This window comes from Clinocottus analis, unplaced genomic scaffold, assembly GCF_023055335.1.
Source record: "Clinocottus analis isolate CAN_PGR_092001 unplaced genomic scaffold, fCliAna1.0.p SCAF_40, whole genome shotgun sequence".
NCBI lineage: Eukaryota > Metazoa > Chordata > Actinopteri > Perciformes > Cottidae > Clinocottus > Clinocottus analis.
In genome coordinates, this window is record NW_027176154.1 from 163,845 (window position 1) to 185,000 (window position 21,156).

At 46.5% G+C, this 21,156-nt stretch overlaps 3 protein-coding genes across 3 annotated transcripts in view; 1 reads left to right on the forward strand and 2 right to left on the reverse strand.

Moving 5' to 3' along the window:
• Window positions 1–333: 333 nt before the first annotated feature.
• Window positions 334–6,092, reverse strand: pex3 (peroxisomal biogenesis factor 3). Its single transcript, XM_068598775.1, has 12 exons — window positions 5,901–6,092; window positions 4,792–4,923; window positions 4,629–4,710; window positions 4,349–4,392; window positions 4,133–4,254; window positions 3,981–4,047; window positions 3,811–3,865; window positions 2,871–3,009; window positions 2,707–2,777; window positions 2,485–2,607; window positions 2,201–2,297; window positions 334–1,868 (listed from the first exon to the last, which is right to left on the reverse strand). The coding sequence occupies exons 1-12, from the start codon at window positions 5,971–5,973 to the stop codon at window positions 1,785–1,787; spliced, it is 1,089 nt and encodes a 362-aa protein (XP_068454876.1). The 5' UTR covers window positions 5,974–6,092; the 3' UTR covers window positions 334–1,784.
• Window positions 6,093–6,741: 649 nt separating this feature from the next.
• adat2 (adenosine deaminase tRNA specific 2) lies at window positions 6,742–8,601 on the forward strand. The gene is made up of 6 exons (XM_068598813.1): window positions 6,742–6,943; window positions 7,474–7,578; window positions 7,704–7,854; window positions 7,933–8,039; window positions 8,254–8,326; window positions 8,520–8,601. Exons 1-6 carry the CDS (start codon window positions 6,830–6,832, stop codon window positions 8,546–8,548), a joined length of 579 nt encoding a protein of 192 aa, XP_068454914.1. The 5' UTR covers window positions 6,742–6,829; the 3' UTR covers window positions 8,549–8,601.
• Window positions 8,602–11,257: 2,656 nt separating this feature from the next.
• aig1 (androgen-induced 1 (H. sapiens)) overlaps window positions 11,258–21,156 on the reverse strand; it is a 10,544-nt gene continuing 645 nt past the window's right edge. Inside the window, exons 2-6 of the mRNA XM_068598829.1 lie at window positions 19,929–20,084; window positions 16,410–16,511; window positions 13,822–13,937; window positions 11,860–12,026; window positions 11,258–11,771 (exon numbers count right to left, since the gene is read on the reverse strand). Coding sequence (XP_068454930.1) covers window positions 11,752–11,771; window positions 11,860–12,026; window positions 13,822–13,937; window positions 16,410–16,511; window positions 19,929–20,084 — 561 coding nt within the window. The 3' untranslated portion in view covers window positions 11,258–11,751. The remainder of the gene's footprint in view (window positions 11,772–11,859; window positions 12,027–13,821; window positions 13,938–16,409; window positions 16,512–19,928; window positions 20,085–21,156) is intronic.

Below are 21,156 nucleotides of genomic sequence, written 5' to 3' on the forward strand. Positions count from 1 at the left end.
CAGCCACACGGCTCACGTCAGGTTGTAAACTTGACCAAATACGATCCGTTCCATGATTAAATTAATTAAAAAATGTGACTTTGCTTTTTCCATCCTGGAATATTTTGTTTTGCTCAATAAACGTCATCATCTGCTGACTCGTCATGAGTCGGCGCTTTATCGGCATGCTGGTTATTTTCCAGCAGATCCGAGCTCACGGCTGCAGAACATCGCCCCCTGCTGGCACAACTACGCGATGACTCATCGGCTTAAACCCCAACATAAAAATAAAAGAAATGCGTATTTAAAAAAAAAACACAAAAATGTATATTTAAAATCATACTTTATTATCTCTTCAATACATTTCTACAAACATACGTGTTAGCTTTCATTCAGGATGTCACACTTCAAAAAGGCATCACGTCCATTCGTTACGTACACATTTACATCCCGGCTGCGTTGCCCGGGAGCCAATCGGTGGAGCCGAACCCGTCACCTGACGCTCGCTCTCTCCTCTCAAGAGGGAAGCGACCAGAAAACGCCGTCGCCACCGCGAACGCGGCACACGCGCTTCATCACTTGGACGTCAGCGGATTTATTATTATTAATTTTCCCAGAGCTGGGCTCACTGGTTTCCCACCAGTCACACGCTGGTCCCAGCTGTTTCTTTTGGGCTCGATTTGATTAGTCACATCCAGACAGACCCGGTGGGAAAAACAACAACAGCTGAGAGAAGCGCTGGAAACACATCGAAGGATTTTTTCCGCCTTCTGGAAAAATAATATCTGTCATTTGCGAGGAAAAATACAAAAATCAGTGCGGCCATGAACGTAGTTTTTAGGGTGTAAATCCTGGTGTGGTAGCAGCACAGAGACGACGTTCAACTTAAAACACAGGAGGTTTGGGAATGAAGCCCTTCATGGAAAAAAAAGGAGAATAGCGCCACCTTCTGGGCAAAAGAAATGAAACAGATACCAAGCACTAAACTCACTGCTGCGTGTTTGTTGGTTGCTTTTTGGTGAAAAGTGAAATACTGTCTGCATTCATTCATTCATTTGTAAATTTTAACTTTAAATCGTGTTTTTGAAAGTTTTAATCTCCCAAAAGCTGCTGTAGGATTTTCCTCATGGTGGCCAGAAAATCTGTCAAATTTGATTTAATAAAAAAAAAAAAAAAAAAATGATACAAAATAATACTTTTACTTAAGTGTAATTTTAAACGCACAACTGCATAAAGTACGAGCGTCCGAGTATTTCTTCCTCCACAGGAAAATGTTAATTTGTTATGTTATGTTAAATAAAAAGGACATTTTAAAAAAATTAAATAAAACCCCGGTGTGTTCATCATCGGTCCAACACGCTCTGACACCTGACTTTAGTTCTGAAAAAAGTAAATCACAGACAGAAAACAGTGAGCAGCCTTTAGACGTAAAGAAATTAAACCTCTGCTGATCGAAACGGGGAAAACAATCATCCTAAAATCTGTCACATCAGCAGAATAAACTGACGCGTCGCCTCATCTGGAGAAACGGAGAACAGCGGCGATCGATCCTTCGTTCCGCTTTTCGCCTCTCGGGGGGTAAATAAGACTCCATTTCCCAGGATGCAATGGTCCGAGGGACTCGGTCTCTGCTTCCCACGCCGGGTTAATAATCCACATGGAGGATTTCTGCCGTCGCAGAGAGAAAAGTCTTCAGGGTCCGGAGGAGAAAAGAGTCTCGCAGAAAGGAAAGAGGGATGAATGGTTGTCATCCCTCTTTTCTTCTTCTTCTCCTCCTCCTCCTCCTCCTCCTCACACTCCGTTGGTTATTTCTGTAGCGCCTGCGGAGCGCTGAACGTCTCGTAGACGATGGCCGCGAACTCCTTCACCTGGTCGTTCATCAGCAGGTCCTGAGAGAAAAAGCTGTTAGCTCCGTTAGCAATAGCTGTTAGCTCCGTTAGCAATATCTGTTAGCTCCGTTAGCAATATCTGTTAGCTCCGTTAGCAATATCTGTTAGCTCCGTTAGCAATATCTGTTAGCTCTGTCAGCAATATCTGTTAGCTCTGTCAGCAATATCTGTTAGCAGACACATTGAGTCTGGAGGCCCGTGATGCTGTTCATTAACGAGCAGAATCTGGGCGTTAACTTCAAGTGTCGGCTCTTGTAACGTCCAAAACGTGTTGTATACTTTATATTCTATATATTGTATATTAAATAGATGATATATTTGATATATTTTACCTGGACGAAGTGGCTCGGCGTCTCACTGCAGATGTAGTTGATCTGACCGTTGACGATGGGGATGATCTTGGCGAGCGGCAGACTGACTGCAGACAGACTGGACGGGCAGAAACAACAGGAAGGTCACAGAGGTCAACATAGAGGTCACAGAGGTCAACATGGAGGTCACAGAGGTCAACATGGAGGTCAGCGGGTTGTTGATGTGATGCCGTGTGTAATCAGTGGCTGTTGCGAGCGGGAACATGAATGGAGAAAGACAGGAACTGACTCGGGGATCAGCTGACCTGTCAGGCGCAAAGCTGGGGGCGGAGTCACCGAGAGGCGGGCGGAAGAACTCGGCGAGGTTGTCGAGAAGACGAGAGAAACCACGGTTTAGACTGGCGGCGAGGACGGTGGTGAAGTCTGGACTGGAGACACACACACACACAGAGATCAGAACCACACACACAGATCAGAACCACACAATCACAATCATAGAACACACACACACACACACTCCTTATCACCTGTCCAGCATGTCTCTGGTCTCGTTCAGCAGTCGGATGGTTGTGAGGTCGTTTCCCGTCAGACCGCACGCCTGCAAGAGACCAGACGCTCACGTTATTCACTGCGTTCCACTGCGCTGTTGTTCGCTGTTGTTGCTGTTGTTGTTGTTGTTGTTGTTGTTGACCTGGTCGGCCAGCGCGTTCTCGTCGTCGGCCAGCATGTACCAGGACATCGGCCGCTCAGAGCCGGCCTCCACCTCGGCCCGGATCCAGCTGAGCTGCTGCTCCAGCTCCAGCAGAGACAGAGTCTGCTTCAGGGGAACGCTGCACACAGAGAGAGCAGCAGCGTTACTAAAGTACTGTAGAGCTTCATCTAAAGTACTGTAGAGCTTCATCTAGTACTGTAGAGCTTCATCTAGTACTGTAGAGCTTCATCTAGTACTGTAGAGCTTCATCTAAAGTACTGTAGAGCTTCATCTAGTACTGTAGAGCTTCATCTAAAGTACTGTAGAGCTTCATCTAGTACTGTAGAGCTTCATCTAAAGTACTGTAGAGCTTCATCTAGTACTGTAGAGCTTCATCTAGTACTGTAGAGCTTCATCTAAAGTACTGTAGAGCTTCATCTAGTACTGTAGAGCTTCATCTAAAGTACTGTAGAGCTTCATCTAGTACTGTAGAGCTTCATCTAAAGTACTGTAGAGCGTCATCTAGTACTGTAGAGCTTCATCTAAAGTACTGTAGAGCTTCATCTAGTACTGTAGAGCTTCATCTAAAGTACTGTAGAGCTTCATCTAGTACTGTAGAGCTTCATCTAAAGTACTGTAGAGCTTCATCTAGTACTGTAGAGCTTCATCTAAAGTACTGTAGAGCTTCATCTAGTACTGTAGAGCTTCATCTAGTACTGTAGAGCTTCATCTAAAGTACTGTAGAGCTTCATCTAAAGTACTGTAGAGCTTCATCTAAAGTACCGTAGAGCTTCACTGTGTTTTATTTAATGCAATTTGTTTCATGAGCAACACGTTGCAGTTCATCTCTGTTGTGTAGTTGTGTTGTTAAGGCGGCTCAGTGTTGAGCGTTTCTCACTTTCTTGAGATTTTGGACATGGAACCAAAACTAAAGACTCACCTTCCCAAAGAGTTCTGCACCGCTTTCTTTACCACCGTCATCAACTGTATCAGACCTGGAGACACACACACACACACACAAAGACAGAAGGTTTAATGAAGGACTGAGACCCTGGTGTGTGTGTGTGTGTGTGTGTGTGTGTGTGTGTGTGTGTGTGTGTGTGTGTGTACCGTCTCCCAGTAGATGTTGGATACTGGACAGGTATTGCTGCTGGACGTCTGGAGGAGCCAGAGGAGTCTGGGAGATCAAACACAATAATAATATTATTATTATTATTGATAATAATGATGATGATGATGATGATGTAGAACTCGTCTCTCACCGCCGTGCTCTTGCCCACAGAGTTGTCCAGGTACAGGTATCCTCCGATGATGTTCAGCTGGACTCTCAGCAGCACCACCAGCATGCAGGTGCTGTACACCGCCACCAAGGTGCGGGTGAAGCCTGCAGGACGAGAGACGCAGGCAGGGGTTAAGGGTCAAAGGTCAAAGGTCAACCAGCTTCTGGTTTATTCTGTTGAAACTTAGAGAAGACTTACTGACGATCTTTAAGTCCTCCCAGATCTCCAGCTTGTTGGCCGGTCTGTAACACACGAAGAAGAAGAAGAAGAAGAAGAAGAAGAAGAAGAAGAAGAAGAAGAAGAAGAATTACTTTACAGACCACAAAGCACTAAGTACAACAAAAACATAATTATAAAAAATGGCGACAAACATATAATAATGAATGTAAAGAGTGGGTAAAGAGTTGTTTCCTCCGGTCACACTGACAGGTTGCCGGTCACAAGTCCACACAGTAAAAAATAAACTGCCTCTACTCACTTGGCCTTGAGCAGCGCGGTGAGGCTCTCTGAGTTCAGCTGGTGGACGATGGCCTCCTTCAGGGGAGGCAGCATGGACAGCACTGCAACACACACACACACACACTCTTTAAACTGTATTCCCAGTGATGATCCCTGCGTGTGCAGCGTGTGCAGCCGCTCACCCGTCATGTTGCAGGTCCTCTGGTTGCTCTCGAAGTGGAACTGCCGTCGGGCCTGAGCGATGTACTCGGTCGCCTCTTTCTCCTGGAAGTCACCGATCTTCTTCTGGGCATATTTACCCAGGAAGTACACTCCTGAGGGACAGCAACCAGCAACCAGCATTACAGCAACCAGCATAACAGCAACCAGCATTACCGACTCACACCGGGCACGCAAAGCAATGCAATATTCATAACGTAAATACATATACACCTCAAAGCCTCGATCACACTTCAATATGAGGCTGAAGCAGCTGTTTGCAGCAGTATACTTTATATTGTATATTTAAAATAGGTCATCTTTCTTTCTTATTCAGCATCTTACTAAATACCTTATAATTATATATAATAGTATTGTAATTAAAATAAATATTATATTATTGAATAATATACACACACATACATATGTAATATTTAAGGTGTAGTTGCTTGATTATTTATCACTAATAATTATTAATATAAATTGTTGCTACATGTGAAGACAACATGTAGCAACCTTTTTGTTTCTATAAAGTCACGTGACACGAGGTGATATTACGTCACAGTTGCTGGTCAGCAGTTTATTCACACGTTTCATCCTCTTCGTGATTAAGGAGCTCAGCGATGAGCTAATAAGCTAATGAGCTAATAAGCTAATGAGCCAACGCGTTCCAGAGTCACGCCAGACTCCATTCAGATTTGTGCTATTTTAAAGAGGTCTCGCTCAGTGGGTCAGTACACGAATGTAATCATTTAGACGTCATTTCTGACGCGCTTTACAACCAAAACACTCCACAATATTAATGCTAAAACACAAAACTAACTTTTTCCGTCTGGTCTTAGCAGTTATTTACAATTATTACTATTATTGGTTGTCTGAGAACTGCACCTTTTTTGTCCACACTTGTGCAGCTTGACGGACAATATATTCGCCGAAGTGACCAGACACACTGTTCGAGTATTACAAGCTACAAGCTACACATTTAAAACCGCACGCCCTCTAAAACAGTAAATTACAACATATTACCAGTGCAGCCAGGCGTGCTCGCTAGAGCCGCTAGCTAGCTCAGAAGCTAACAGGAACGCCAGTTTACCTCCAACTACAGCGCCGGTGAAAATAAACTTCCTCTTGTGGCGTTTGATAAAACTCCAGACCGACGAAAACATCCTCGAGCGGTGAAGCTTCACGAACTACAACTCAGAGAGAACACGCAGTACTTTTTAAACTTTGTGTCCGGCTAGTTGGGAACTACTGGCCACCATGCTAACTGTCAGAAGAGCCAAAGTCTGCCGGAGCAGCGTAAACAGTGACACCTTCCGGTTTATGGATTTCAAAATAAAACAAGTTTTAAGATCTTGACGTGAAGACAAAAGAACAATGTAAGAAAATTGCATTATTCTCTGAATATGTGATATTTAGATTGTTTATCTAAGGTAGGCAATTTGAGGAAAAGGCAGATACCATAAATTGTTTGAATATTTTGGCGAAATTATATATTCATGCTTTTTGGGGGGGGGTTCCTTTTTTTTTTTGTCAACGGAGAAAAAAAAAGTCAATTTTTTTTTTCTACTTTTTTTCCTTCTTCTTTTTCGTCCTATTCGTCAACGAAAAAAAGAAGAAGAAAAAAAGTTGATTAATTATTATTTTTTGGGGGGGGGTCCCAATTATTATTATTTTTTTGTACTAAATTCTTTTTGTGTGTCTGAAATGGGCTTCCATATTTCCATACATAAAAGTCCTAAACCTTTATATTAAAAAAAATCCTGGCGAGAAGTAGAGAGAACAAAAAAACATTTATTTTGCAGGTGTAGTCCCATCATTTCCGGTTTCCCGCGAGCTCGACGCATCAGAGACGTCAGCGTGGACGCGAGGATGTGAGCTGGCCTCTCGCGCTCGATTGGTCATGTCTGGAACCGGTCCGTCCAATATTATCTTCCCCCCTTTTACGCGTGTGGGTGCGCGGCGTGTGTGAACCACAAGAACATTAAATTATAATAAAAGAAAGAAGCTAAAAACAAAACGATGACGTCTGTTCAGGGCAGTAAAGAAGGAGAAGTTTCCAAAGCTGCTTCTGCGGAGAGTTTTCATCCGAGTGACGAGGACGTTGAGAAGTGGATGTCCTGCGCCTTCGACATGGTGAGGGATTAATAATCCATCAAATCCCTTCCGGGTTTTTTTAGTTTAACTATAGTGGATGACAGGAATGTCGTGACGTTCAATTACGAGCTAAAAGGGCCGAATATCCGCTGCTAATGTGATGCTGCTGCGTGCTGACCTGCTGTACTGTGATGCTGCTGCGTTCTGACCTACCGTACTGTGATGCTGCTGCGTGCTGACCTACTCTACTGTGATGCTGCTGCGTGTTGACCTACTGTACTGTGATGCTGCTGCGTGTTGACCTGCTCTACTGTGATGCTGCTGCTGCGTGTTGACCTACTGTACTGTGATGCTGCTGCGTGCTGACCTACTGTACTGTGATGCTGCTGCGTGTTCACCTGCTGTACTGTGACGCTGCTGCTGCGTGCTGACCTGCTGTACTGTGATGCTGCTGCTGCGTGTTGACCTGCTGTACTGTGATGCTGCTGCTGCGTGCTGACCTGCTGTACTGTGATGCTGCTGCTGCGTGTTGACCTGCTGTACTGTGATGCTGCTGCTGCGTGCTGCAGGCCAGAGAAGCGCTGCAGAACGGGGAGGTGCCGGTCGGGTGTCTGCTGGTCCACAACGACGAGGTCATCGCAAAAGGACGGAACGAAGTCAACGAGACCAAAAATGTAAGAAAAGTTAGAACAAAGTCCAGATATTAATTATTATAAAACATGCAGACGGCATGAAACACTTTCACTCTGTGTGTGTGTGTGTGTGTGTGTGTGTGTGTGTGTGTGTGTGTGTGTGTCAGGCCACTCGACACGCTGAGCTCGTGGCTCTGGATCAGCTTCTGGCTCGGTGTCTCCTCGGCTCTCTGGACGTGAGCGCCGTGTGCCAGCGGACGGCGCTGTACGTGACCGTGGAGCCGTGCGTCATGTGCGCCGCGGCCCTGCGCCTGCTCAGTATCCCCACAACCTGTGTGTGTGTGTGTGTGTGTGTCTGTGTGTGTGTTGACCTGTTGCTCCTTGACCGGCGGGCAGACATCCCGGTGGTCGTGTTCGGCTGCAGCAACGAGCGCTTCGGCGGCTGCGGGTCGGTTCTGGACGTTTCCTCCGCGCTGCTCCCGGACACCGGCTCCACGTTCAAGGTGTGCGTCCGACTTTCTTTTTGTGCGTCTCGTGTTTTTAAAAGTAACACAATGATACATTTTTCAGCTTCAGGGCCACTTCATGGTGTCTCGTTATCCAGAGAGCTGAGATTGTGCTGCAACTGTAAATGTAACACGTGGATATGTATCTCGTGTGTGTGTGTGTGTGGGTGTGTGTGTGTGTGTGTGTGTGTGTGTGTGTGTGTGTGTTCAGTGTGTTTCAGGTCACAGAGCAGAGGAAGCTGTCGAGATGCTGAAGACGTTCTACAAACAGGAGAATCCAAACGGTGATCAGAAGCTTTTCTCATCTCTTCTTGAATTTTTCTCTTTTACTTTTTATTATATTAAGTTTCTCATTTGTGATTTTTTTTCTCCTTTTAGTCACATTTCCTGTGTTTTCTTCTGTCTTGTCAGACATTGTTACCTTCACTTCCTCTCTTAATGTTTCTTCTTAATGTTTCTCCCTTCTCTCCGTTTCAGCCCCCAAACCCAAAAGCAGGAAGGACTGACTCTCTGACACGTCGCCTGTTTTTTTAATTTATGTTTCATTCAATAAAAAAACCCATCATAAATCATTCTGTGTCAGTTGCTGTTCCACCATTGGGCCACCAGGGGGAGCAGCACTAACTCTCTCTGAGAGACACACACACACACACAGACACACACACACACACACACACACACACACACACACACACACGCACAGAGCTCCTCATGATGGCTCTGAGACTAAAACAAACTCAATAAACACAATGGACAGAAGTATTTTCTCATAGTTTTTGGGCGTCGTGTCGTTCAGCGTGAGCTTCCTTCTTCTGGTCGTCAGCTGTTTGATCTCAAGCTGCAGAACTCACCACTTCCTGTCTTTCTGAGAACCGACAGAACATGTGAGGAACCGCGAAGAAGTGTGTGTGTGAGCAATTGTAAAGGTCACTGTTGAGAAGCGCTAAGCCACACACACACACACACACACACACACAGAAGCTGACACAACTCTGACTCTGTCGTTTCACTTCCTCCCACACACACATACTGCGGCATGTTGGTGTGTGTGTGTGTGTGTGTGTGTTCACAGTATCTGCAGCACGGAGGAGTTGGTAACATGCATGTGTGTATATACGTGTGTAAATATGTGTGTGGTTGATACATACGTGTGTGTGTGTGTGTGTGTTCAGGTGTTGTGTGTTCAGGTGTGTGTGTGTGTCCTGCTGCTTGTTCACAAAGTGAAAGAGATGTTTAAACACTCGACATTTCTCTCTTTTTATCTTCAGTTTGTTTCCGGTGCTCCACTTCCTTCCGTCTTTGTGGCTGATGACTTCCTTCCTTCCTTCCTGCTTCCTTCCTTCCTTCCTTCCTTCCGTTCCTTCTTTGTTCATGAATCATATCGCATTCTTGCCTTTTTTTCACCTTTTTCTATCACGTTTTTAATCTTTCTACGTTTTCCACTTCCCCTTTCCTTCTTTCAGTTGTTTATCGTATCAGTTTTACATTTTACCTCCTTGTTTCCTTCCCTTTTTAAATGTATCCATACTTCTTTCCCCTTCTTTTTTAATGTATCCATACTTCTTTCCCCTTCTTTTTTAATGTATCCATACTTCTTTCCCCTTCTTTTTTATCTCCTTTCTTTTACCTCTTCCCTCCTTTTGTTCCAGCTCATTTCCTTTCTCCCCCCGAATCTTCCTTCAATTCTCACCCCATTTTTTCTTTTCCACCCTTCTACTCTGGTTGTCCATCCTTCCTTCTTTCCTTCCATCCTTCCTTCCTTCCTTCCTTCCTCACCTGCTTTCATTGCTTCGTGTATCTTCTCTTATTATCCTTCCATTTGTACCTTCTGCTTCTTGCGTCGACGGTTTAGTCGCAGTCGTTTTTTCTTCACCTTCAGTTCCTTCCTTCTTTCCTTCCTTCCTTCCTTCCTTCCTTCCTTCCTTCCTCTCTGTAATGTTCCACCACCTCGGTCTCTCGCAGGAACACTTTGTGTACTTCCTCTTTTAGACTTCTTCTTCACAGACGTGTCAAATACATGCATCACACCAAGAGGCACGAGTACTTTCAGTACACACACACACACACACACACACACACACAAACACACACACTTCTCTACGACAGTTAAATAAACGTGGTTCAACGTCCAGCTCCTCTGCTCATTAGTATGCAAATATATGCAAATTAATGCGGCGCAGAATGTTTTAATGTGTCACCTCAAAGAGAGGAGGACGACGTGTTAATGAGCACACACACACACACACACACACACACACACACACACACACTTCTCTTCCTCTCCACCTTGAAGTCTTCTGTCTAGTCCAGAGAGGTGTGTGTGTGTGTGTGTGTGTGTGTGTGTGCGTGTAGTTTTATGGACCAACATTGTGTTTGAAGTTTGGGGGTTTCCATGGTGACAAGAGAGCTGCTAAAGCAGTTGGGTGGAGGATTGGCGGAACATTTCTTTTTGTGAAAGACATCTCTCCTCTGCGAGCCGGCGTCGGTGTGTGAAATCCATCCGGGAGAGAAACCGACGGCCAGAACATCGATTCCCCAGATGTCAGCTGACCAGGAAGAAGCTCCAGAGAGAACAGCTGATAGTGAAGCGCCTCCACGACTTGTTTTTAGCCGCTGTAGCATTCAAGCTAGCTCTTTGTCTGCTAGTTAGCTAGCTTGCTGCATGCTTTACCTCCACAAATGATGCAGAAAAAGGCGAGAAAACAACCCCAATAAACGTCAGGCTACGTTTATCTAGCCTTTATTATTTATTTAGCGTTCATTTAGCTAGCTTAAATGCTACACCGGTTAAAAACAAGTCATCGATAGCAAAGTGCTGGATGAAGCAATTAATTACTGTTTATTATTTATTTGCTACAAAACGTCCCTCAGTGGGAGAGTGTAGCATTTCAGCTAGCTCTTTGTCCGCTAGTTAGCTCGCTTTTTGCTACAAAGGTTGCAGAAAAAAATGCTTCAAAATAATCTTCGTTTATTCAGGTTATTTTGTAGCATTTTTCGTCAACCTTTGTTGCGTTAAAGCGTGTAGCAAGCTAGCTAACCAGCGGACAAAGAGCTAACTTAAATGCTACACCGGTTAAAAACAAATCATCGGTAGCAAAGAGCTGGATGGAGCAATTCATTCCTCTTTATCTGTTGCTAAACGTCCCCTCAGTGAGAATCGGTTCAGTTTAAGTCCCGCCCCCGACTTGTCTTAAAAGTTTCAGATTTCACAGGAAACAGTTTCCACTCAAACTTTATTGATTTTCTACCAACATCTAGTTTCTTCCGTACATGTAGTGAGACTCATGAGATGAATAATAATGACATTCAACACATTATTGATCAGTGGTTTCGCAGTTGTTCATACCAGGAAAGCAGATTACAAATATTGTGTGTGTGTGTGTGTGTGTGTGTGTGTGTGTGTGTGTGTGTGTGTGTGTGTGTGTGTGTGTGTGTGTGTGTGTGTGTGTGGACCTCCACATGAAGTCAGACGGTTGATAATTTGTTTGCCACTGAAAAAATAATAATCAAAAGCTGAGTCTTGACACATTTCCTTCTAATATTTACATTTAACTGCAGATTATTTTCATTGTTGTTGTTGGGTATAGTTGAAAAAAAAAAAGTAAACAGTGTTATTTTTCCCCGTCTCCGGAGAGGGCGCTTGTTTTCTGTTCTTGTGCCGTCCCGGGCGGGCGGGGCAACGACGCGTCCTCTTCCGCCTGAGAGGCGATCACTCACCTTTGACCTTTTCTGAGAGAAAGACACAAAGAGTGAAATCAGCAGACTCAAGGTGTGTGTGTGTGTGTGTACCTGTGTGTGTGTGTGTGTGTGTGTGTACCTGTGTGTGGCTGGTCCCAGATGTAGCTGTTCAGGATTTCTCCCAGCGTGTAGAAAACACAGATCACCGCCGTCATGGCGCTGAAGAAGAGGCCTCGAGCCAGCGGAGTGACGCGCTCCAGCACCGGGTACACCCACACACCTGTCACCTGGTGCACCCAGCACGTCCTGCAGGTAAGGGGGGAGGCGGGGGGGGAGTGTAACTCAGGTTATTCTCCTTCAGAAGCTACATTCAACCAGTCAGGTTTCATCTAAAAGTCACTACGACTTTCATGATTGTGTTGATTCTGGCGCCCTCTGTGGACTAAAGCGGTACTGACTCTCTCTCTATAGAGGACCAGGACTACACTGAGACTAGAGAGGACCAGGACTACACTGAGACTAGAGAGGACCAGGACTACACTGCGACTAGAGAGGACGAGGACTACACTGCGACTATAGAGGACCAGGACTACACTGCGACTATAGAGGACCAGGACTACACTGAGACTATAGAGGACCAGGACTACACTGAGACTAGAGAGGACGAGGACTACACTGAGACTAGAGAGGACGAGGACTACACTGAGACTAGAGAGGACGAGGACTACACTGAGACTATAGAGGACCAGGACTACACTGAGACTATAGAGGACCAGGACTACACTGAGACTACAGAGGACCAGGACTACACTGAGACTAGAGAGGACCAGGACTACACTGCGACTAGAGAGGACCAGGACTACACTGCGACTATAGAGGACCAGGACTACACTGAGACTAGAGAGGACGAGGACTACACTGAGACTAGAGAGGACGAGGACTACACTGAGACTAGAGAGGACGAGGACTACACTGAGACTATAGAGGACCAGGACTACACTGAGACTATAGAGGACCAGGACTACACTGAGACTACAGAGGACCAGGACTACACTGAGACTATAGAGGACCAGGACTACACTGCGACTATAGAGGACCAGGACTACACTGAGACTAGAGAGGACCAGGACTACACTGAGACTAGAGAGGACCAGGACTACACTGCGACTAGAGAGGACGAGGACTACACTGCGACTATAGAGGACCAGGACTACACTGCGACCATAGAGGACCAGGACTACACTGAGACTATAGAGGACCAGGACTACACTGAGACTAGAGAGGACGAGGACTACACTGAGACTAGAGAGGACGAGGACTACACTGAGACTAGAGAGGACGAGGACTACACTGAGACTATAGAGGACCAGGACTACACTGAGACTATAGAGGACCAGGACTACACTGAGACTACAGAGGACCAGGACTACACTGAGACTAGAGAGGACCAGGACTACACTGCGACTAGAGAGGACCAGGACTACACTGCGACTATAGAGGACCAGGACTACACTGAGACTAGAGAGGACCAGGACTACACTGAGACTAGAGAGGACGAGGACTACACTGAGACTATAGAGGACCAGGACTACACTGAGACTATAGAGGACCAGGACTACACTGAGACTACAGAGGACCAGGACTACACTGAGACTATAGAGGACCAGGACTACACTGCGACTATAGAGGACCAGGACTACACTGAGACTAGAGAGGACGAGGACTACACTGAGACTAGAGAGGACGAGGACTACACTGAGACTAGAGAGGACGAGGACTACACTGAGACTATAGAGGACCAGGACTACACTGAGACTATAGAGGACCAGGACTACACTGAGACTACAGAGGACCAGGACTACACTGAGACTATAGAGGACCAGGACTACACTGAGACTATAGAGGACCAGGACTACACTGAGACTATAGAGGACCAGGACTACACTGAGACTAGAGAGGACCAGGACTACACTGAGACTAGAGAGGACGAGGACTACACTGAGACTATAGAGGACCGGGACTACACTGAGACTATAGAGGACCAGGACTACACTGAGACTAGAGAGGACCAGGACTACACAGGTCCTGGTTGTTCTGGTACCAGAGGATGTATCCCACGCCGAAGCAGCACACGGCGGCCAGACCCCACGACCGGCTGGGGTACCGATGGTTGGTGGTCCGCATCTCGATGATGATGAAGGGCAGGACGGTGGTGTGCTAGGAGACAAGGAGAGGAGAGAAGGAAAGGAGACGAAGCAGAACATGTCACACTGTGTGTCGTTTAGCCTTTTTATGGATCGATGTGAGTTTGTTCTCTTTTAAGAATTAATTCATCCCTATAGACCGTGTGTGTGTGTGTGTGTGTGTGTGTGTGTGTGTGTGTGTGTGTGTGTGTGTGTGTGTGTGTGTGTACCATTTCAATCAAAAGACACAAACGGTCGTAATCAAAGCGCCGTACTGGAAATCAGACTCACCAGCAACACCATCAACCCTCAAACCAGTAAGTAACGTCTACTTTACACCCACGAGCTACTCGCTGTGTCCACTAGGGGGCACTCAGATATTAAACAAAGACACACACACCTGATTGTCTCCTTGTGTTGAGACATCTTACCTCATTTGCACTCTCAGTGTGTGTGTGTGTGTGTGTGTGTGTGTGTGTGTGTGTGTGTGTGTGTGTGTGTGTGTGTGTGTGTGTGTGTGTGTCAGACTGTTCGCCCTGGGCGTCATGTCACGGTGAGATTTTTTGTGTGTGCAAATTATTCCCCGGTTGACAGATACAAACAAAGAAGAAGATGTTTTGTTTGATGTCGAGGGTTTAAAACAACTTGATGCAGAAACTATATATATATATATATATATATATAGTATATATACACACACACACACACACACACACACACAAGTCGAGTGACAAGCCGCTTCTACCTTTGGTGGGTGTCCCCGCTAGCTTCACGCTGTAGCCAGCTAGCGCTGTAGCCAGCTAGCGCTGCCGCTAGCGCTGCTGCTATCTTTCCTTGCTAGCTCCCCGCTAGCTTCCCGAAAACCACCGACGGTTGTGGGACCAGCCCCGGCTTGATGCCCAACACGGGCAGTAGCAGGAGCGGCAGCTAGCGAGGAGCTAGCAGCAGCTAACAGGAAGCTAGCAGCTGCAGCGCAAGCTCGCTACAGCGGGGACACCCACTGAAGATAGGTGCGGCTTGTCACCCCACTTTTAGGGGTAAAAGGTATCTTCTAATGTGCGCTATCTAGGTCGCCAGGTTTTAGTAAATCATTTAAAAAATCATCCTAATTCTCGGATATTCCAGGTGGATTTATCAGGAGAGAAGATGCAGCAGAGCTCCTTTGTACACTGTAAACACCAGAGAAGGGAGGCGGTCACCGTGTCACAACCTTCATGCTTTCAACCAATCGACGGCTCCGATTTCCCTCTGAGGGTTTTTGTTTTTTAAAAAGGTCGGACCGAGGATGCCAAGTGTGTGCAAACGAACAAGAGTCACAACATCTCCTCGAGGGCAGAATCGCTCTGGCTCGCTCCTGGGGTCTGAAATTCTAGGTTTCCCTCCCATCATTATACTGCGTACACACACAGACACACACACACACACACACACACACACACACACACACACACACGTCCTGACGCTGCACTTTTTACCCAGAGTGCCTCGGTTGAATTCCAATTTCTCGGTCGTGTTTAAGTTTAGTCTCTGTTGAGGACTCGCGGCTCGTAAATAATACTCTTTAAACTCGCCGTCCCCTCGCTCTCTATTTTGGTTTCTAGGTTTCCGCCCCCCCCCCCCCCCCCCCCCTCCTCCTCCTCCTCCTCCTCCTCCTCCCGAGGTTTGCGGTTTCGTTGGAGCAGCCAGCTTTATGCCTCTGTGGAAAATCCCCCCTTCCTCTGCAGAGCAGCGGTGGTTCAGTCTGGAGGATAAAAAAACAACGCTTTCATGCAGAGACGCACAGCTGAGGTTCAAACACCTTCCGGTTAGAGTTCTACACCAAGAACTCCTCTGGTTGTATAGAAGTCTATGCTTCATGTGTTAAAGCTGCATTCTCTCTCCTGACCACCAGGGGGCGACTCCTCTGGTTGTATAGAAGTCTATGCTTCATGTGCTAAAGCTGCTTCATCTTTTAATACTTGGCGGAAGAACTCGGCCAGGTTGTCGAGAAGACGAGAGAAACCACGGTTTAAACTGGCGGTGAGGGCGGTGGCGAAGTCTGGACACACACACACACACACACACACACACACACACACACACACACACACACACTGAACTCCAATACGGTTGTTTGTACCTGTTATATATATAATAATGGATCAAGGACACGCCCGTCAGCTCTTCTCTGGCTGAGAGACAGATTTATTAGGATATTGTCTCCCCCCTCCTTCCCTTTCCTCGGGTGGGAATGGCGACGCCGTTGCCGTGACAGCCGGCGTAGACAAACAACAGCGATACCATGGAACTCCGGCAAAATATTTACAACCGCAATGACAAAACAGTTTGGGTTGTTTTGGTCCTTGGCGACGCCGCCGTAGCAACCGCTCAGCTGTTGCGTCACCTCATGGAGTATGAGAGGAGACACACACACACACACACACACAGACACACACACCTCTCTAAAGGAAGCTTCAGGATTTGCATGCTTCAGCTCTGGAACATTTTATGATTAAACTGGACTCACCATGCCGTGGTTGAGCCACTGGGGGATGAAGTTGTCCAGCAGTCTGGGATAGACCAGCTCCCTGTCGTACAGGTACAGGCTCCAGAAGGTGAACACCACGAACTAGAGAGAGAGAGAGAGAGAGAGAGAGAGAGAGAGAGAGAGAGAGAGAGAGAGAGAGAGAGAGAGAGAGTTAGCAAAGCAGTCCTCATACGGCGCACGGTCACGTGCTAAAGAGTTAACATGCTAAAAAGACATGATAATGTGCTAAAAAGACATGATAATGTGCTGAAAAGACACGGTAACGTGCAAAAGGGACACGGTAACGTGCTAAAGGGACACGGTAACGTGCTAAAGGGACGCGGTAACGTGCTAAAGGAGCACGGTAACGTGCTAAAGGGACACGGTAACGTGCTAAAGGGACACGGTAACGTGCTAAAGGGACACGGTAACGTGCAAAAGGGACACGGTAACGTGCTAAAGGGACACGGTAACGTGCTAAAGGGACACGGTAACGTGCTAAAGGGACACGGTAACGTGCAAAAGGGACACGGTAACGTGCTAAAGGGACACGGTAACGTGCTAAAGGGACACGGTAACGTGCTAAAGGGACGCGGTAACGTGCTAAAGGAGCACGGTAACGTGCTAAAGGGACACGGTAACGTGCTAAAGGGACACGGTAACGTGCTAAAGGGACACGGTAACGTGCAAAAGGGACACGGTAACGTGCTAAAGGGACACGGTAACGTGCTAAAGGGACACGGTAACGTGCTAAAGGGACACGGTAACGTGCAAAAGGGACACGGTAACGTGCTAAAGGGACACGGTAACGTGCTAAAGGGACACGGTAACGTGCAAAAGGAGCACGGTAACGTGCAAAAGGGACACGGTAACGTGCTAAAGGAGCACGGTTTTCCTTTTGACGGTGAATGACTGCGTTCCTGATCTTTGGTGGCGGTTTAATGTTGGGAGAAGCAAGAATCCCCACGCGCCTGAACGCACCATACACTGAGAAACCTCTCAGGCTCTCCAGCAGCCGGTTCTGGACGCGGGCCAGACCATGTTCTGCAGGACGGGGGGGTTGGAATTACCTGACGAGGCATCTGAACCCCCTATTGTACCCAGACCGCCATGTTCTCTGCTTTCAACAAGCCGGGGAGGCAGGAAACACACACTGTCCTGGTGTATCGCACACACACACTTCCTGCACATGCATGCACATACACACGTGTAATATATGCACCTGCACACACGTGCATGCACCAGAGCCCGAACCACACACACACACACACACACACACACACACTGTCCTTATCAGTCAGCCTGGGTTTCCAGACATTAGCTGTGGTGATAATCATGTCTATTGTGCTGTGTAAACTGAACTCACTCACACACACACACACACACACACACACACACAGACACACACACACACGGCACTGTGCCAGCTGACAATAGGTGTGTCAGGGAGAGTATGCGAGTGTGTGTGTGTTGCAGCCCCAACTGGCAAGTTGGTTATCGAGTGGATTTGTTCAGTATCTGTGGCGTATGCATATTCATGACTGTGTGTGTGTGTGTGTGTGTGTAGTATGCATATTCATGAGTGTGTGTGTCTGTGTTGAAACATGGGATATGGTTGTGGTCAGACAGCCGTACAAGTTCAACTCTGCAGCAGCTAAAGGGCACCTTGCCAGCTGAAGCCCTGAAAGAATGTGTGTGTGTGTGTGTGTGTGTGTGTGTGTGTGTGTGTGTGTGTCAGAACCATGTGAGTGGAGGCTGCCAGCGTTGTGTGAAGCGGCCCGAGGATCAGACAGAGGTCACAGCGTTTCCTCTGCTCCACTCGCAGCGAGTTCTCAGATCGGCGTTTATTGATTTCACTGTCGAGCGTTCGCTTTGGTGACATCTTTAACTTCCTCCTGTTGTCTTAGCAACAGCCCTAAAAGCTGCAGACATTAAATACACAACCATGCAAAACATGTGCAACACTTAAATGCAGAGTTTTACTTTGAGGAACGACAGTTTTGGAGCCTCAAGTTCTGCCAAACGCTGAATGAGATTTACATTTATATAGACTTCTATACAACCAGAGGAGTCGCCCCCTGGTGGTCAGGAGAGAGAATGCAGCTTTAACACATGAAGCATAGACTTCTATACAACCAGAGGAGTTGCCCCTTGGTGGTCAGGAGAGAGAATGCAGCTTTAACACATGAAGCATAGACTTCTATACAACCAGAGTGGACCTACAATGAACACGGTCCAGAAGTAAGAGCAGTTCTTGAGTATCTTATCCTGTTAGTCCCATAAATGGTTGGATTTTGGCCCTGAAGTCGTAATAATTCTATGGAAGCCAATTTCCACCAAAAAAAAAAAGTTAGGACCAAAATAAATAAATAATTAAGACCCCGCCTCCCCCACAAAAAAAAAATCTTTTTTTTTTTTTACTCGAAAAAAAAATCCATTTTCTTTTCTTATTGACTTTTTTTTGTGTCCACAAAAAAATGGTTAACGAAAAAAAAAAAATTGTGAATTTAAAAAAAAAAAAAGGGAAATTGACGGAAAAAAAATCATCAATAAATTAAAGCTTTTCGTCAAAAAGGATTTATTTTTTTGCTCCTGTTTCAGAGAAGGTTGTTTCCTGGACTGACAGTTTTGAACTTCTATACAACCAGAGGAGTCGCCCCCTGGTGGTCAGGAGAGAGAATGCAGCTTTAACACATGAAGTGTAGACTTCTATACAACCAGAGGAGTCGCCCCCTGGTGGTCAGGAGAGAGAATGCAGCTTTAACACATGAAGCATAGACTTCTATACAACCAGAGGAGTCGCCCCCTGGTGGTCAGGAGAGAATGCAGCTTCAACACATGAAGCATAGACTTCTATACAACCAGAGGAGTCTCAACTCGCCGCTCCATCAATGAATCTTTGACGTGACCAATAGGAAGCTCTGCTTCTCTCTCCCTCGTTCATCAGCTGCCTCTGCGTGACTCTGAGAGGCAGCTGATTAGTTTGTGTTTTTTTATGCTTTTATTTTTTAGGAGCCTCCGGCTGCCTGAACTCATGATGCGGTGGAGACGTAGAGGACGGTTCTCTCGCCATTCATGCAGAGAAGGAGACAAGGACGCCTCTGTCACAAAGCTTCATGGACCACGAGAGAGAGAGAGAGAGAGAGAGAGAGAGAGAGAGAGAGAGAGAGAAAGAGAGAGAGAGAGAGAGAGAGAGAGAGAGAGAGCGCTTGATTCCTGAAAGCCTGGAGGATTCCTCTCTGGTCTGTCATGTGCTCATGCGTCTGTTTGCATCAATCCATCCAATAGTTCCTTCCAATCATCCATCCATCCATCCATCCATCCATCCATCCATCCATTGATTTATCCAATCCTTTCATCCATCCAATCATCCATCTAATCCTTCCATCCATCAATCTATCCAATCCCTCCATCCTTCCAATCCGTCTTCCCATCCATCCTTTCTTCCATTCCTTCCATCCATCCTTTGTTCGTTCCATCCTTCCTTCCTTCCTTCCCTCCCTCCCTCCCTCCTCTCACCGCTCCGACGGGGAACGCCAGCACGGCCATGATCCAGTCTCGGAGGCCGATGAGCTTCCTGAGCTGGCGCTCCTGCTCCCTGCTGTCACCTCCTTTAGTGAGCAGGCAGGAGACGTCGATGAGGACACAGAGCCCGAAGAACACGGCCTGGATCACCTGAGGAGAGACGCCGGGTCAACAACAACAACAACAACAACAACAACAACAACGAGTGTGAATGCAGACAGACATTCAGAGACGACGCTGTGCTCAGAGATTTTGGGGGTTTGACCTTCTTTTAGGGTCCTCTGATCTCAGGATCAGGTGTTTCGGTTTTAATTCATCTGCACTTATATATGTGTGTGTGTGTGTGTGTGTGTGTGTGTGTGTGTGTGTGTGTGTGTGTGTTTACACACACAATCGATCACAATCAAAGTGCTACATTTGTGAAATGGATCTCGTAGCGATCACGTTTGTGTTTCACTGCCGGTGTTGCACTTATGTGCAGCGCTTCATGTTTTCACAGTCACAGACAGACACACGCACACACACACACACACAGACAGACAGACACACACACACGCACACACACACACACACACTGTGATCGAGAGCCAGATGTTGCAGCGGTGTGTGTGTGTTTGTGTGTTTCCTGGCTGCTGGTTTAATTAACAGTTAACCAGGATGAGAGTTCTTATGTGGAAAATATGACACACACACACACACACACACACACACACACACACACACACACACACATCAAAGAATAAACAGAAACAAAGGCCCGCTTGTTGTAGCGCGTTAGCTTGAAGCTAAAGTGGACCTTCTGCTCGTTAACGAATTAGAGTCTGAACAGAGACGTGTCTTTGTGAACCGTGTGTGTGTGTGTGTGTGTGTGTGTGTGTGTGTGTGTGTGTCTGCATTGTGCGTTTGCTTTCAACTTGTCTTCACTTCAGAAGCTGAACGTGTCCTGTTGCATATACTTTTGAAATTCATCCATGGGGCTAAAATAATCCACTTTATTCTCAGAAAGCAAGTATGTTGAACGAACAGTGCGCTCTTATTTTGAAATTAAGGCAGAATGAGTAGAGCGGAAACACTGATCGGCCTTCTTATGATTGGCTGAGTGCTGGGAATACTTGTTGTGTGTTTATATGCAGGTTGTACACGCTATGTATACACAAGTATTGTAGTTTATGTCCTCCATGTTTCTTTCATGCTTTATTAGGTTTTCGTGATGAGGGAGATG